The sequence below is a fragment of the Scyliorhinus torazame genome, chromosome 16, assembly GCF_047496885.1.
Source record: "Scyliorhinus torazame isolate Kashiwa2021f chromosome 16, sScyTor2.1, whole genome shotgun sequence".
In the NCBI taxonomy this organism is placed as follows: domain Eukaryota; kingdom Metazoa; phylum Chordata; class Chondrichthyes; order Carcharhiniformes; family Scyliorhinidae; genus Scyliorhinus; species Scyliorhinus torazame.
The window spans coordinates 177,935,590-177,952,682 of NC_092722.1; the positions used below are offsets into that span (position 1 = coordinate 177,935,590).

Sequence of the window (17,093 nt, forward strand, 5' to 3'; positions counted from 1 at the left end):
GTGAACACAGAAGCCCGTTGGGGTCTGGCAAATGAAGGGTGTGCTACATTACATTATCTTACTTAAAATATGCTTCACGAAAACAACAGGAATGAAGACTGGTTATATAATCAAATGCAACATTAGACCTCTTTAAAAAGAGCCGGAGCTGGCGCAGTGGGTTAGCCCTGCTGCCTCACGGCGCAGAGGTCCCAGGTTCGATCCCGGCTCTGGGCACAGCGATAATGTCAGTGGGCTACTAATCCTGAAGCACAGGCTTTAGGGACACAAGTTCAAATCCCACTTCAGTGGCTGGTAAAATTTAATTGAAAGTGATGGTGTCAATTGTGAAAATCCATCTCTGCCCCATATGTAACGCCAGACCCACAGCACCGTAGCTTCAACTGCCCTCCGAAATGGCCTAGCAAAGCCACCAGGATCATGGGAAATAAATGCAGGCGATGTCCACATCCCCCGAAAGAATAAATATCAAATCAACTTGTATTTTTCCCCCCATTTGAAATATTTTATTGACACGGTATAGGGAAACATACAAATAAACAGCACTGCACATATTCCCAAAGTGTATTGCTCATTTACAATAGGATATTGCAACATTCCCTGAAAACATCTACAGGCTTCATAGATTAATTCCCAAAATCCTGAGACAAACTTAACATCAATGACTCCATTTCAGTTCTCAGAATTGTACAATATACCAGTAGGACAGCTGGCAAAACAGGACAGGGGATTCAAAAGTTGTTTCAAATCATTGTAACTGTAGAAAGCACCTAAAATCACATTAACATTTATTTTCAACCTTCAGAGGTAGCAGTGTGTTAATATAGTCATGAGGTGGTATGAGTCACGCCCGCATGTGATGAGGTGGTAGGGTTACCTAAATATACACATCCAACCTTAAGTAGTCGTCATTGTCTTGTTTTTTTATATAGGGAAAATAACTTCATAAAAACAGTTTTGGTTGGGAGGGAAAAAAAGGTGACAAATTGTACAGAAATAAATCATGGAATTTACAGTGCAGAAGGAGGCCATTTGGCCCATCGAGTCTGCACCAGCCCTTGGAAAGAGCACCCTACTTAAGCCCACGCCTCAACCCTATCCCCGTAACCCCACCTAACCTTTTTGGACACTAAGGGCAATTTAGCATAGCCAATCCACCGAGCCTGCACTTGGGACTGTGGGAGGAAACTAGAGCACCCAAAGGAAACCCACGCAGACATGGGAAGAATGTGCAGCCCCCGCACAGACAGTGACCCTGAGCGGTGAAGCAACTGTGCTAACCACTGAGGATACTATATAAATGAATGAGTTTGATAGTCTAGATTTCAGTATCGATCTGCAGACAACATAAAATGGTGTGATGGGGCAGATTTAGACTAGGGAGGCTCAATAATACAGTGTGAGGGTTTAATACAGGTATTAAATCCTGCTCCATCCCACTCCAGGCTGAACCATGAGAGGAGGTTGCAGTGATTCCCTCTGCGGTGGAGGCAGTGAGGCACAAGTAGACTTCAAATTCCCACTCGGGCACAAATTTGGTGCTGCAGATGGGCCTCTGCATGTAGACAGCCCAGGGGATTATCCTGGTGTCCTGCCAAAATTGATCCCTCAAGCATCTGGTCATTTACCTCATTGCCAATTGTGGGACTTTGCTCTGTGCAAAATTGTCTGCTGTGTTTACCTCCACAGCAACAGCAACCATACTTCCAAATGTATCCTTTTATCGTGGGACATCCTATAGGTGTGAAGGATACTATATAAATGTAAGTTCTTCCTTTTCAAGAATAATTCACTAATTTGTTGTAGATGATCTATAATAAATGTGTATATGTTAAAGGTATACAGCTATGGTCCCTTGGGCTCAACCCTATGGTTTTGAAACTTAGTGACCATGCAAAATAGGTTGTTGATGCTGCAGAACAAGGTGAAATCTCACATTGGGGTAAAAGCTGATTTTCATTTAATTAATTCATTTCAATTTGGCTTGTATCTGAAGTGGAGGTGCAGAGACTAAAATCCTGAATCAGGCCTTTATTCTGAAACTCTAAACCCAGAACAAAGATCACAGATCATGGCCATTGATAAAGGATTCGAACTGTCCCTCCCCATTCTTTTGAGTTATGGCTCTTTTCTTTAAATACATTGACAACATTTACTCGTTCTATCTAGTATAACACAGCACATATAAAACAGAGTCTGTTCATGCAATTGTTCGATACTAAGACAAGAACACATAGCCCTGAATTGATAGAAATAGTTAAATACAGAAGCATTGAATACACTGTTTATGCTACCTTTGGTCTGCATTGATTTACTCAGAATACTGGAGTCACAGAACAGTGAAAGATCCTAGCTACAAAAGGCTAGGTGGATGTTGATCTGATGTGGTACATGTTGATCTGATGTGGTACATGTAACCAAGATGATAATCAACGTAAACTCCATTCAGGCAAGGTATTGAGCTGCCTTCCCATTCCATCTTGATGCTCTCATGTTACGATCGTATGCCTACTCCACATAGGCATGGCCACGGGTTCCATGCAGCTTTTGTCCAGAAAATGTGCCGACCTGATTTGGTTGCTGACGTTGGGCAAACGTCGCAAGATGGAGGGCTAAGCTGGGCAAGCACAAAATACTGCAGGAATTGATGAGACTGCTCAAAAGCAGCCAGGATTCGCCTTTGTTTCAGCAATCCATCATCACTTGTATTTCTTTCATTCCGAAGTTTGTGATGTGGCCCTTGTATTTCAGCAGGACAGAGATACCTTTATCGGACTGAATTCAAACTGATGGGCTGGTGACAGTATTGGTACTGTACTCAAAAGTGAACTGGGGAAAGTGTAGACTGAACTTTCCAAACTTTTGTTGTACGTCAGTTCCTCTGCCGAGCAGGACACTCTCTCTTTTGCAGGATTTGACGGTCGGGGTGAGGGAGAGGATTTCAGATTCGTACTGCAATAGCTGGTTCATGAATCCAAAATTGGGAGAAATAGTACTTCTTCGTTCTTTAATGTAGTCAAAGGCTTCTTCCAATCGTAGCTCCTTAGACCTCATGAGATAGGCCAAACAGATTGTGGGTGACCTGGAAATACCTGCTTCACAGTGGACTAGGACCTTCCCTCCTGCGTGTTTCACATGATCTGCAAAATAACATTAGCTCAATTTAACTGATCATTAATGTATAATCCCAAACTATTTGATAATCCAGTGCAGCACAGTTAACATGTCTTCAACGAGGTTAGGTAATGTTACACTATGTAGAAAATTGCCAACTGCAAAGTCTAAAAGATGCTTTAGCCAAGAAGGCCAAAAGCATCTACTTGGTAAAACTATATTCAATAGTTAAAATTTCTGCCCCCCTTATTTTTTTCCAATTTATCGCCTCCATTTGTTAAGGTGTTAACTTAAACTGAGGTTGAGGTACAGTTTCATCGCTGTTGGACAACCTCCATTACTACATCCAAATGACTATTTTAAATAGGTGAGCCTGAACACATGGTGAGTTATTCATTATGGCCATCATGGCTAAGCCCAATTCTGTTCTTGTGCAAAATCCACATATTCACATTTTCCATCAGGAATTGCTGGATATTGTCGGATTTATTTCTCTCGCTCTAGTTCACAGGCACAGAGGCCAAAAACAGCTCCACTGCGGTCACTTTAAGCTCTAAAGTAAGAATGTTTGTTGATAATTGCACAATGTTCCACTCGAAGCTCCTCAGATAATGAAGCAGTCCTTGCCCCACATGCAGCAAGACCAGGACCACATTCAGATTTTGGTCACATCAGTGTCGGACAATGATCATCTCCAACAACAGAAAGTCCCCTTGACATTTGGTACCATCACTGAATTTCTCACCCATTAATATCTTGGTGGTCGCCACTGAGCAGAAACTGTACCAGACATAAATACTGTGATTAAAATAGCAAGTCAGAGGCTGAATATTCAGTTGTTGCTGATTCAAATCCTGAGAAGGCACAGCTCAGGTCCTCATCCCAGGCCTGGATGAGTGCAGCTCCAACTCTAACAACACCCAGGCCAAATCAATTAAGAAGGGTGGGCTCTCAAAGCACCTTGACCTATTAGAACTATATTGAAGTCTGGTGAATTACTAGCAAGGTTTGAATTTGGAAAGAAGAGAAATAGTTAATAAAATTGGAGTTTTCTATCTCAAAAGAGAAGAAAAAAAAATTACTGACTCTCATCACTATTGGTCCTTGAAATATTATCCCAATTTCTGTGATCAATTGGAATGAAATGGACATTCCCATTCAGGTCTCCTTTTTATGAGTTTAATGTGGAAGGGGAAGCAAAGTCGAATAGAATGAATTCTTCGAAGTCACAAGAAATTTGCATCTGTATGAAAAGGACCCACCCAGTCATGTAAAAGTGACACTGTTCACAGGATAATGACCAAAATTGATAAAAGAAAAGCCTTTTCCCAACAGATATTAAAAGTTAATTGTGAAAGAAACAAAATCCACATGATAGTTACATACCAATGAAGTCTATTGCTTCCTGGAAATGGGAACTCATGTCTGCAGTTGCACTATCTTCTACAGGGATGAACTTGTAATGATATTTGCTTTTGAAGTACTCCGCACAGTCACGAGACACATTCAACAGAGCACTGATGTGGAGATCATCTAGAAAGTCTGGTCTGGAGGCATGGTAAGCGCTACCCAGGTATAGAAAAGGCAGGATTTCAACAGGTTTCCCCTGGAAAATTAACACAACAAACATGATAAATAATATGAAGAGAGTGAAAGAAACACAATTGCATTGTAAAGTCACAATAGTGACAAAGTAATTATACAAGAATTTCAGTCGGTGATTAAAGAGGTTTATATTGAAGAGAGACACCACCTCAAAAACATGGATCTTTTTAATTGCCTAATATTCAGCCTCGCCTTTCTAGACCACACATCATTCTCATGAGTTCCTGGGCAAATAGATTACGGTTGGATTTGGACAGGTTAAGTGAGTTGGCAAGAAAATGGCATAGGAATGAAATGTGGAGAAATGTGAAATTCTCTCTTTGGCAGGAAAAATAGAAAAGCAGAGTTTTATTTAACATTTTGAAAAAGTGAGAAAAGTTGGTACTCAGAGGGATCTTGGTGTCCTTGTACACATATCACAGTACATTAAACACAATTAGGAAAGTAAATGGTAAATTAGTCAAATTATAAAGGGGTTGGATTATTTGTGAAGAAGCCTCACTTTAATTCTATAGGGCCTTGGTGATGATGTTTTTCATCATCTGACCCAATATATCCTTTTGTGGCTTGATGTCATACTTTGTTCTATAACAAAGGCTCCTGTGAAGAGCCTTTGTTACATTAAAGGCACTATGTAAATATAAAAATTGTTGTGGTTGGAAAATAGTGGTTTCATATCAGATTATCAGTCCCTACGCAGAAAAACAATTCAAGCTTGGTACCTTCTGGAATTTGTGAAAGGAGTGTGCTTTCCAAAATATAAGAACACCAATGTGTCCTGACTTATGTCACTTCCCCACTTGAATCCTACCTCTTATTGTCCATATCATTCCAAAGTGAATGCAATATAGACTCAGCTCCAGGATAGAAGCTAAAATAAAGACTATGCTGAAACAGCTGAACTGCAGTAACATTGCCATTGGGAAGGCAATGCTCCAACCACGTCTGTGTAATCAGGAACGTAAACAGTTTCCAGAGGTTGTTTTAGGAGCCCAGTACTGCTGTGCTTACTAATTAACTGAGGAAACAGTGCTAAAGGAAGACTTCCGTCACATCTCCACATCCTACCCATCCAACTAAAGTGGCAGACAGCTTTAGCTACATGGACACTTGCATCAGTGAGTACAAGTGACCCACAGTGATGATCAGTCTAGCTGGAGAGCGCTAATTGCAATTGAAAGCATGATATGGATTGACATGAAACTATTCTTTTAGGATATTTATTACAGATGTGATTTTTGGCCTATCTTAGTTTGGTTATAATATTTCAAATATCTCATATTAATGCCAAGTTTACACTTGTACACCATTCCTCTTCCTGCTTTTTCACTTCACACAGTATTCAGTAAGCAGCTCCCATTCTAAGGGGTTGGGCATTTACACAACTGAAGATCTTCTATCTTGTCAATGTTGGAACCACATGGTGGATCAGAATGTTTATGAACCAACATGTTTAACAAAATGGTGGATCTGTAATTGCCTATGTGCCATTACAGCGAAGGTCCAGGTGCTTCCAACACGGAGAAAGAAAAGACAAGAAATCTTTGAGCCATTTTGATATACTTCCTCGATGCGGATTATATTGTAGCAAATCCCTGACATATGCACTTGGGTAGGTCTAAAAAGAAGTGAAACTAAAAGGCGTTTTTTTACACCGATGAATGCCGTTTATGATATAGACAGAGTTTGTCTGCCATCAACAGTGCTCCTTAAAATAAATGACTCAATCTCTGGAGACTCCGCCATCAGAGAGTCACATTTTTACCTAACTCATGGGCCACCCACCTATCAGATCTCGCGTCAGAACTCAATTTGTTGAACAGATTCTCTACCCTTTAGCTATGGAAATCATTGGAGTGATGGGGGTGAGATTTTGTGCTTGTGCAATGTATGGCGTCATCTTGTTGTGGAATGGAAAGTGCACAGGATTCACTCTGGTATAAAACTTTGACGCATATGGGATTAGTGTAAACAAAAATAATCTGACCTCAAAAGGTTAGCTACCTTCTTTGTTTAGTGCAAAAAACAATTACTATACAGAAATAGAAATGTTTTATTAAGATTAATTGATATATTAAATGTTCATTTAATTTTGAACAGAACAAGAAAAAGTGTGCTATCATTTCCACTAGCTCTAACTCATTTATTACCCGGAGACTCCAGTCAGGAGACACAAAAAAACAGATTAACTTCATTTGAAAACTCATTTGACTGCAATACATTTCACATACTCGTGCCAGACTCCAAGATGCTTTCCGTATGCCAGATATCATGCAATCTCCCGTAACCCTTTCAAGTTATTTAGCCATGCTCTCAAAAAATCTAGTAAAGTGGAACAGGCAAAAATATATGCGCCACAATTTGATTTTATGATGCCACTGACGGCAGACAGTACTGGCATTATTTCAACATTTGATTACAAATGACCTGAAAGGTGTTTTTCACTACCTCATGTGATGTAATTCAATCTCTGGTTCAAGTTAAATTGTGAATGTCAGGCTTCACTTTCGAGAGGGAGGGAGAGAAAGATGGGGAGCAAAGTGCACAAAGGTTCTGATATTAATTTGGATTTCAGTAGCGCTCTTGAACTCAGTCAGAAAGTTGTGGACTTGGGCAGCACAGTGGCTAGCACTGCTGCCTCATGGCGCTGAGGACCCGGGTTCAATCCCTGCCTCGGGTCACCGTCCATGTGGAGTTTGCACATTCTCCCCGGTCTGCGTGGGTTTCACCCCCACAACCCAAAGATGTGCAGGATAGGTGAATTAGCCACGCTAAATTACCCCTTAATTGGAAAAAAAAGAATTGGATACTCTAAATTTAAAAAAAGTCATGGATTTAATAACTTAAGCATTAAAATCTAGGCTGGCACCCCAATACAGTAACAAGAAAAATTGCACCGTCGGGGATGTCAACTCTTAGATGAGGTCGTAAATTGAGGCCCTGTTTGCCCTCAGTTGGATATGAAAGGTCCCATGACAGGAGCAGGCCGAGTTCTCCCTGGTGCCCTCCCCAATATTTATTCCTCAATCAACAACATCAAAAAAAGATGATCTGGTTATTATCACACTGCTCTTTCTGGGAGCTTGCCCTGCACAAATGAACTTATGTCGTCTGTTATGTCGGCTATTTTGTAACGCTGATAACACCACCTTATGCAATATAAATTCAAGTCATTTATTTTAAAAACTGTCAATTTTCAGCGTCTGTTTTAATGAAAATCATCTGTTAATTCAAACGTATATTCGCTCTGGTTTGTTCAAACTGAACTAATAAAACACCCACTTCCAGCACCAGTCAAAAACACAGGACACAATTCACAGAGATAACAGGAACAGTCTTTTATGCAAAGCAGAAGCAAAATAGGGAAGTCAAACGAAACAGAAAACCCCTTAAAATAACGCACGTAAAAACCCTCAGGAAACAGGAACTGGTTCAAGAAAAAAAAACACCTTCCTACGTTACTCGTTCGCACGGTCTTTGATTCAAGAGCCAACCTTTAGAGCTCATTTATATGCGGACCCAATTATGGCAGTGATGTCATGCAGTGATGACAATTACGAGCAGTGACTTTAAAAAAACAACTCGTTCTGATGTTGTTTCCTCTTCTGCGGCACTTGTGAAAGGAATTGTACTCTAAAGTTAGTCTGTCCCTCGGCACAGGGCTCAGTGTTTATTCTCCAGCCTTACACACCTGATCATAGACTGGTCTGCGGTTGCTGCAGGGCTTTTCATGTTGGTTCGTACGGCTTGCATCGGTTTCTTTAACCTCTTGCACACTGGTGTAGTTCAAGCTGGGCTTTAGCTCGCTGCAACATTCCGGATACTGAGAGTGAAAGTCTTCATAGCCTCCTGTAGACAGAGACCAAAGTAGAAAACTGTTCACACTTGCGTCTTTCAACCCTGATCCAACAACAAAAAGGAACATTCAGCTGTAACCTCTCTCTTGTGCAGAAGAACACTCAGGTTTGCCAACTCTAGGCTTTAAGAGACTGGATTAATATTGTTCCTTGGCTTTGGATTTGCGTCTTTTCTCATGTAAAAGATATGGTTGTCATCAAATTGAATACCTGCAATAGGGCATGCTAAATTCCATAAATTAAAAATACAAAGCAGAATACTTGGGAGGTTTTTAGTATAGCATACTGACAGTGGCCATTCAGCCCAATGAGTCTATACCGACCCTCTGAAAGAGCACCCTCCCGAGGCCCACACCCCCACCCTATTCTCATAACCCCAACTAACCTTTTTATTGGACACTTAAGGGGCAATTTAGCACGACCAGTCCACCTAACCTGCACATCTTTGGACTGTGGGAGGAAACCGGAGCACCCGGAGGAAACCCACGCAGACATGGTTTGGGGGGGGGGGGATGTGCAAACTCCACACAGTCACCCAAGGCCGGCATCGAGCCTCGGTCCCTGGCACTGTGAGGCAGCAGCGCTAACCACCGTGCCATCCTAAAATTAAATTTTAGCAGCTGATGGTGGGATTTGAACTTGTGCCTCTAAAAGCAGGAGTCTGGGCTCCTAGCCCACTGACATTCCCTCTGTGCCACCATCCCCACTTTTGGGGGATGGGTCAAGGTGTTTATTTTCTTTCTCTTCTTTATGTCCCTTCTGTTAAATACAACATCCTTGCCTGGAAAGCACACAATGATCTTACAGAATGCAAGAAAGGCAGGCTGTGTGAGTAAATGGGAGGGTGAAGAGGAGCCAGAGCAGACCAGTAGAGCCTCGGAGAATGCAAACAACAGAGGACACAGGGATGACAAGAAAATCACCGTCATTAATATCCCAGGTCTTAGACTATTTTAATGCGGTAACTGCCTTCATACAGCCCTTCATTAGCACAGGGGCTTCTCCAAGAGTGACTCCCAAACAAAATTTGACACCACCACACGCACAACACTACTGCCAGCAGAAGCATTTGGTATCAAATTGAGTGAATTGTCTGTAATTGAATCGCCATACTTTGGTAGAAAAGGAAAGAAGTCATTTGGATTTATAAAAAGCAAATTCAATAAGAACAGAGTATATCAAAATTGATGCTGTGGCCCTTTGGGCCATGTTTAAGCTGGGCAGCAAGGTTTCATAGTAAACACACGATACAAACGGAATTGAAAGCCATCAACACCACAATCTCTGTGGATTCCACCATCAGCTGCCTTTGCTGGCTGAAACATTTTGACTGGCACTGAATGTAGTGAATTAGCCAACTGATATGCAGTACAGAAATGATCTATTACTAATGGGAGCTTCAGGCACTGAAATGTGAGTCATGAAACTTGCCCAGTCAATTACTCAATGCCTTATTTCACCTTTTTTCTTGTAAGAATTCATACTCATTTCATCCTTTATTACCAAATGTTGTTTATTTTTCAATAACACTGCTCCAAATTTATATCTAAAAGCAAACATTTTATGCCAGCGCAACATTCTGATTAATAACCGTGGGCAGCAGGGATGGATAGTGGGAAGGTTTTATCACCTACCCATAAATGATTCAGTCCTTACAAGCTTATGAATTTTCCTGCCCAAACACTGCCTTCAGATAAATTTCCAACCTATTGCTCACTGGTGTGCTCACCAACAGTCTTCAGTGCTGATATCAGTTTCTGCTACATGATACATACTTAATTATCACTTCACGCCCAACTGCTGTGACGCATCCAATATAATAAGATAGTATTCCAGCCCATGAACGTATGCCGAAATACTGAATGTCACACCTTCTTTCCCATAGCCTCCCTAATTTCTCATTGCCCTTGGAGGAGATGATGGTGTTCTGGTACTGTCACTCGGCTGGTAATCCAGAGGTTTAGGATCCAACCACAGCAGCTGGTGGGATTGGAGTTCAATTAATTAATTTAAAAACCTGGAATTGGAAGCTAGTCTCAAAGCTGGCACTGTGAAACTAGCATTGATTGTTGGAAGAACCCCATCTGGTTCACCAATGACTTTCAGGGGAGGAAATCTGCCATCCTTACCTGGCTAGTCTACTCTACATTTAATAATAATCATCTTTATTATTGTCACAAGTAGGCTTACATTTTTAAATTAACACTGCAATGAAGTTACTGTGAAAGGCCCCTAGTCGCCACTCTCTGGCGCCTGTTCGGGTACAGTCAGGGAAAATTCACTTAACAGCACATCTTTAGGGACTTGTGGGAGGAAACCGGGGCACCCGGAGGAAACCCATGCAGACACAGGGAGAACATGCAGACTCCACACAGACAACGACCCAAGTCAGGAATCAAACCTGGGACCCTGGCGCTGTGAAGCAACAGTGCTGACCACTGTGCTACCGCACATGCGACTCCAGCAATGTGGTGGAGTCTCAACCTCCCTCTGAAATGGCCAGTCAGTTCAAGGGCAATTAGGATTGGGGAACAAATGCTGGGTCTCCTCAGTGAGGCCCACATTACATGAAAGAATTTTTAAAAAGCAGTGGCTTCTGTGACAGTTTTTCAGGGACGTCTAAATCCAAATGAAATAAATTCCTAGAGAGGATAGATAATTTGAGGCTTTTAAGAGGGAGTTAGATCAACATCTGCTGAGGAAAAAATAAATAAATGTTTGTATATAAAAACTTGTATTCATAAAGCACCTTTCATGACTTCATGTTGGCCTACTCTGCAAAATCTTCTGCCCTATTTCAACAAGTTCCCACAACAACCGTGTGATGTTAATTTTTTTGCAATGTTAATTGAGGGATAGATATTGGCCAAGCCACCAGGGATGACTCCAGTGGACATTTCCCTTCCCCCCCCCCCCCAAGAGTGTCAAAGGACCTCCTGCAACCACCAGACAGACAGGACCGCGGTTTTAATGTTTCATCTGAAAGACAGCACCTTCGAAGTGGAGCCAGGAATTATAGAGATATGAACAGTACTGGTTTGATTTGTCTTTCACCAGCAGGGGTGAAATTTACTGTTCCTTGGCTTAAAGAAAGATTGAGTGGGAGGAGGTTAATCATCCTTGGGCTGTGTGTTGAGTGGGTTTGGTAGGCAAGTTGCGTTGCTCCAGATTTCCTCGAGTAATTTCCATATTTGTACCATTGCTCAAGTACCCCCCCCCCCCCCCCCCCTTCCAGTTTCCATGTTAGGTCTGGATATCTAAGATTTTTTTAAAATAAAGAGTAATTTTAGCACATAGGCGGCCAACAAACAATCAATATGTATTTCCCCTCCCCCAGGTTCTTCATTTTCTAGCGGATAAAGTTCATCTTTGTGGGTGAATAGGGGACGCAGCCTATTCCCCTATCCCAGAACTCATTGAATTTTAAAATCCATTGATTTTAGTGAAAGAAACAGTGTCCACTCAGGATTGTGATTATGTGGTGCTGCATTGGCAGACAGCAGCAACCACGGTATTCATCTCACTTCTTAGAAATCACACAGGCTGATTGCAACAAATTCTCTGACAGACTGTGAGGCTACCTACTTTATTTCGACGGAGGGAAAAAGCCAACAATCTGTCCATTCGGCGGACAGTTGACCATGTCCATCCCAAGGGTGGACAGATTTGTACATGTCGGTGTGATTGAGAAGAGTCCACTTGATGTCAGTAAAACTGGCCTCATTTTCACCGGTGTGGGAATAGCAAACACAATTATTTGTGATAGAAATCACTGTTACAGGTGCAACAAATCTACCCTCTCTAATGGCAATTTAAAGAAAAAGGAACACAAGTTATCAAATATCACTTCCCACTTTACAAATAGAAAACAAATTGATGATCGCCTTGGATCAGTTTGGGGAATGGTAATTGGGTGCTTGACAGGATATCCCGTTTCTTTGTAGGGAAGTGCTATTTTTCCCACTGGTGTTCGGTACATTGCTAAATGGAATCAAATCAAATTGCTGTTGCAATTGATACCGAAGGACCTGGATTGCCTCGCAGCACCAGTAGACTGATGCAATACATACGATACAATGACAATGCAAACTCAGTGGAATGGCTATGTAGCTAAAACAGGCAGGATTCGGTTTTTATTTTACTGTAATGTTATCGAGGCTTATAGAATAAAAGATCTTTTCAGCCCAATATGTCTGGTTGGCACTTACAACTCTGCTCTCCCTACAGATCTGATTTTCCTCCATTAGCCTCAAGGAACAACCACTGAACAATATATAAAACATAAGAATGTACAGCATGTTTAAAAAAAACAAAAAAGGTGAAATGATGCTTTGGGTGTGACTCTGCATACGTGACCAGCAGTGAAGTGACTTCCAACAGTCACACCTGAAACATAAACCGAGGTCTTTCCTTTCAACGTGACTAATTTACTGTAAATGTCCAATATATTCTGAACTTGTTTCAATCATGGGGTGTGTTTTCTTTAAAACTCCCAAGGAATTTCCAACTGGACACCCACTCAATTTCCTATCATTTTAGTCAATTGCACATCATTTCAGTCCCAGTTTCGTGGCGGGGGCGAGGGAAGGGGGAAGAGATGGATGGTGGTAATTTGCATACCCCTCAATGCGGTGTTCCAGGTTGTGTCTCTCAGTTCCTGTTCCTAGTCTAGTTCCCGAAACCTGCTGCTTTTGAACGTCGTTCAGGAATATTAGAAGCGCTTAGCCAAGTTATTCGATGTAGGTGAACTCCTCCACTCATACAACCCAGAGTGCAATCTCAGACCTAAACCTTACTTCTAAGGACGCCGTGATCCCAATGTTGCACGAGGTTTTAAACGGCCCATAGTCGTAAAATCCGTGCAACATTGGTTTTTAAAAAAAAAATCAACAGCATTCTCTGAAACGTTACATTTTTGACTGGCAGTTTATTATTAGATACAATATTTTAAAATGGACTGTTTAACGCCACAAAAGATGGGGGTTACTCAAAAGACTGCAATCAGCACCAATGGCTACACTAGTATGTACTGGAAATTACAAAAGGGAATCGCTAGCACCAAACTGCAGAGGTTCTTTACAAGGTTTGATACACGGGTTATTTGCATCTCAATCTCTCTCACCTTTAAGGAAATAGATCCTGGCTGTTGATGTGACAGCGGCTAAGGTGCTTATCGCGATCTGCGCAGTGCCGTCCTTGCTGGGTCTCGGACTCTGCGATGTTCTCTCGTCCAGGATCACCACGGTGGACACCCTGCCCTCCCGGAGGCGGGCTCTGGCTCTCTCGTCCGGGATGACGAACTGCAAGGGCACGGAGCCCCCTCTCGACCTGCGGACCACCACCGAGTTCAGGTTCACGCTGTACGAGCCATGTACGTGGGAGGCCGCGAAGGACAGGAAGGGTCTGCAATCCAGGATCAGGCTCCTACCCGTTTGCTTCCGAATAAATTTCTTTAAGCGCTGGCCGTCAATGCCCGAAACCGTCATGCTTAAATGTTTTTTTGCTTTGGAGGGGAGAGGTTGGGTTTGGGGGGGTTATGAAAAAAAAACTTCCCCCGTTTTCAGTTGCGAGGGTGATATTTTCTCCGCTCGCGGGCGCGCTGTGTATCAGTCTGGTGAGGGTGATCCCCGGGCGGCCTTTATATAGGCGGGGGGGGGGGCGGAGACTGCCGGTCTGACGTAGATGCCCATATACGGGCCGTGACGTCACGGGGACTCCTTATAGGGATTGTGACGCGGCGGCGATTCCCATATTTGGAGCCCAGGTCGCCGCCCGACAACCACGCCCCCCCCACCCCCTTTCGCTGGAAGGCCGGGAGGAAGTGGTGAGCGTTACTCATTGGGGGCAGCAGTCAAGACGTAAAAGGGAGATTGAGATGCTCGTGAAGAATGGGAGCCTCCCCCTGTGTGTGTGTGTATTGGAGGGGGGAGTCAAGTGGGTGTTTAAAAAAAAAATCATACCTTGTGGGTGGTGAGTGAGATTAACCCCCACCCCCAGGTTCCAGGGCATCTGTCTGTCTTCTTTTACCTCCCTGCACAACATATTTGATATAGATATATGATTAAAATGTCCAAACAACACCCCCCCCCCCCCCCCCCCAGTAAACACCCAGGCATTCTGATCCCATCCAGCCTTAGACTGTTCTGTCCTTATTCCACATTTCCACCGACAGCAGTATTTTGCCTCTGGAAATATGGATAGTATGTTTGCTGTTCTGCCACCCATAAGCGGGTCACCGCGGTGAGTCAGGAGTACATCGATATTGGAGATTATAAATCCTGTTCGACACACTGGCGGCTTTGTCCCCCCCCCCCCCCCGTTTCTCAGTGGGGATGGGACCTGGGCAGTGATACATTCACTGGTGACTATTTACCACCCCTATCTCGCCTACTGCCATTTGAGAGAGTGGGCCAGCGTTCGCATTCCTTGGCAGCGATTTCTTGGTTTGGTGTTGGAGGCGGGTCCGGAGGCGAGGGAGCCGCAGAGAGCGCGGAATCTGCTCCTGACCACATGGAATGAAACCTCTGCTTCTCTGCCCACCCCCGCACTGAGTGCGGAGGGGCCCCAATGAAGTCACCGTTCGCCCATCTGGTCAGTGTTTGCGTCAGTGGTGTCTGTGCTGTGATATGCACTGATGCCCCAGACAGAAAATAAGAGTTGTACACTGAATGGAATTTCATGGAAACATTAGGTGTCACTTGCGCCATGTGGCAGTCTCTCATGGACAACATGGGCAGCTGGTGATGCCAGGTGGGGATCTCATGCTTGCCAGTACGTTCCCACCTCTGGGCCATTCTGAAAGTGGATAGCTGGGAGAGGATTGGTGATGGCAAGCCAATTAAAGACCCAAAATGTCTAGTAAGGGCACCCCATTGTGGCAGGAAGATTGTGACACATGGCGAGGGGATGGAGGCAGCCTCTCAGCAGCACTCAGGTGAGAGGTAGTGCTTCATCCTGTTAGGACCCCCACAAACCGCCATGGTCACTGGGCTGGAGCCACACCTTGAGATACCATCCCATTCTCCCCCGCCCCCCCCCCCCCCCCCCACATCAGCAGTTCTGACTTTGAGTTGTGGTGCTGTCGATCTGTCTCCTCTTCGAGGGCCTTCCTGATGGCCTTCCAGCTTCGGGAGTCTATCCACCATCTTAAATTGGACAGCAAGCGTGCTGCATGACCCACTAATTGGACAATTCCATTCCTCCAACATCAGAGTCCCAACACCAATACAAAACTGGTGGCATAGTGGCATTAACCCAGAGACCTGGGGGAATGCTCTGTGGACCTGGGTTTGAATCCCAACATGGCAGATGGTTGAAATTTGAATTAATTGAAAATCTGGAATATTTTTTAGTTTTATTCTTTTCTCAGAGTTACAAAGCCAAAGCGCAGAGTGGAGAGGGGCAAACCCCTAATCCATCTCCTTGCTTGTTCCAAAAGAAATTCGAATTGAATCCAATTCATGGCCCCCACAAGAAAGGCATACCAGATCCAGGCATGACACCTGATCTCATGCTTGATCTTACCCAAAAGGTCGCGAAGCTATGAAAATCTGCAACGGACCCACAACTATGTGGTTGACTCTTAGATGCCCCCCCCGGAATGGCCTAGCAAACCACTCAGTTCAAGGGCAGTTAGGGAAGGGCAATAAATGTTGGCCCAGCCAAGGGTATCCACATTTCCTGAACAGATTAGAACAATGAAAGGCTGTAATGTGGCTGGAGTGCAGAAGAGAATAGTCAGAAATTATCAAGTAAGATGACCCATTGATGTGGGAAAGCTGGATTTGTTGTTTATTTTGCGCTCTTCTGAAGAGATAAGTTGTACTGTTGAACATAACTGCTTTTTCGTCTGTTCGCCTTACTGTGCAATAAAGCAGTTATTGATTAATATCATCAAGTGTTTGTTCAGTCTGCCTTCAAGGAGATTAAACGCATGGAAGACACTAAAATCCATTGTTAAATCCCTGGGTTACTCTGTTATTCAAGTTGATATCGGGCAGCATGAGGTTTAGCTAAAAGATATGACACCCAAACCGATTACAGGAGTGATTGATGTCACTGATGTTAAGGCTGATCAAATTTGAAACATCCTCCAACTGAAGAAAACCACAATGCTGTAACGATAAGGTAAGGAAAGTAAATTAAACTGGGCAATCACAGAAAAATATCCAGCTGCAATGGCTACTTCTCTGAATTAGACACTAGAGTTGAGACAAGCCTATTGTACCTGCCAAACTACAGCAAGTCCACAATGTACTGCAAAAAGACAATTTGAACACAAAACAGTCTTAACAAAAAAGGGCACGACAGAAGTTTACACTTGCTTGAAGTGTGCTTTTCCTGGTAACTATTACCCAGTAATCAAAACAGTGCTGGAAGACCATGTCATTTCTAAGTGTTTCCCGGTGCTGGGTCTGAAATGAAAATGAAAATCGCTTATTGTCACAAGTAGGCTTCAATGAAGTTACTGTGAAAAGCCCCCAGTCCCCACATTCCGGCACCTGTTCGGGGAGGCTG

The 17,093-nt window shown here is 43.3% G+C and overlaps 1 protein-coding gene across 1 annotated transcript; it reads right to left on the reverse strand.

Moving 5' to 3' along the window:
* Window positions 1-478: 478 nt before the first annotated feature.
* dusp5 (dual specificity phosphatase 5) lies at window positions 479-14,180 on the reverse strand. The gene is given in 5 exon segments (XM_072479522.1): window positions 479-2,898; window positions 2,900-3,140; window positions 4,501-4,720; window positions 8,411-8,568; window positions 13,699-14,180. Coding segments are annotated over 5 exon segments (1,134 nt in total). The 5' UTR covers window positions 14,063-14,180; the 3' UTR covers window positions 479-2,747.
* Window positions 14,181-17,093: the final 2,913 nt, after the last annotated feature.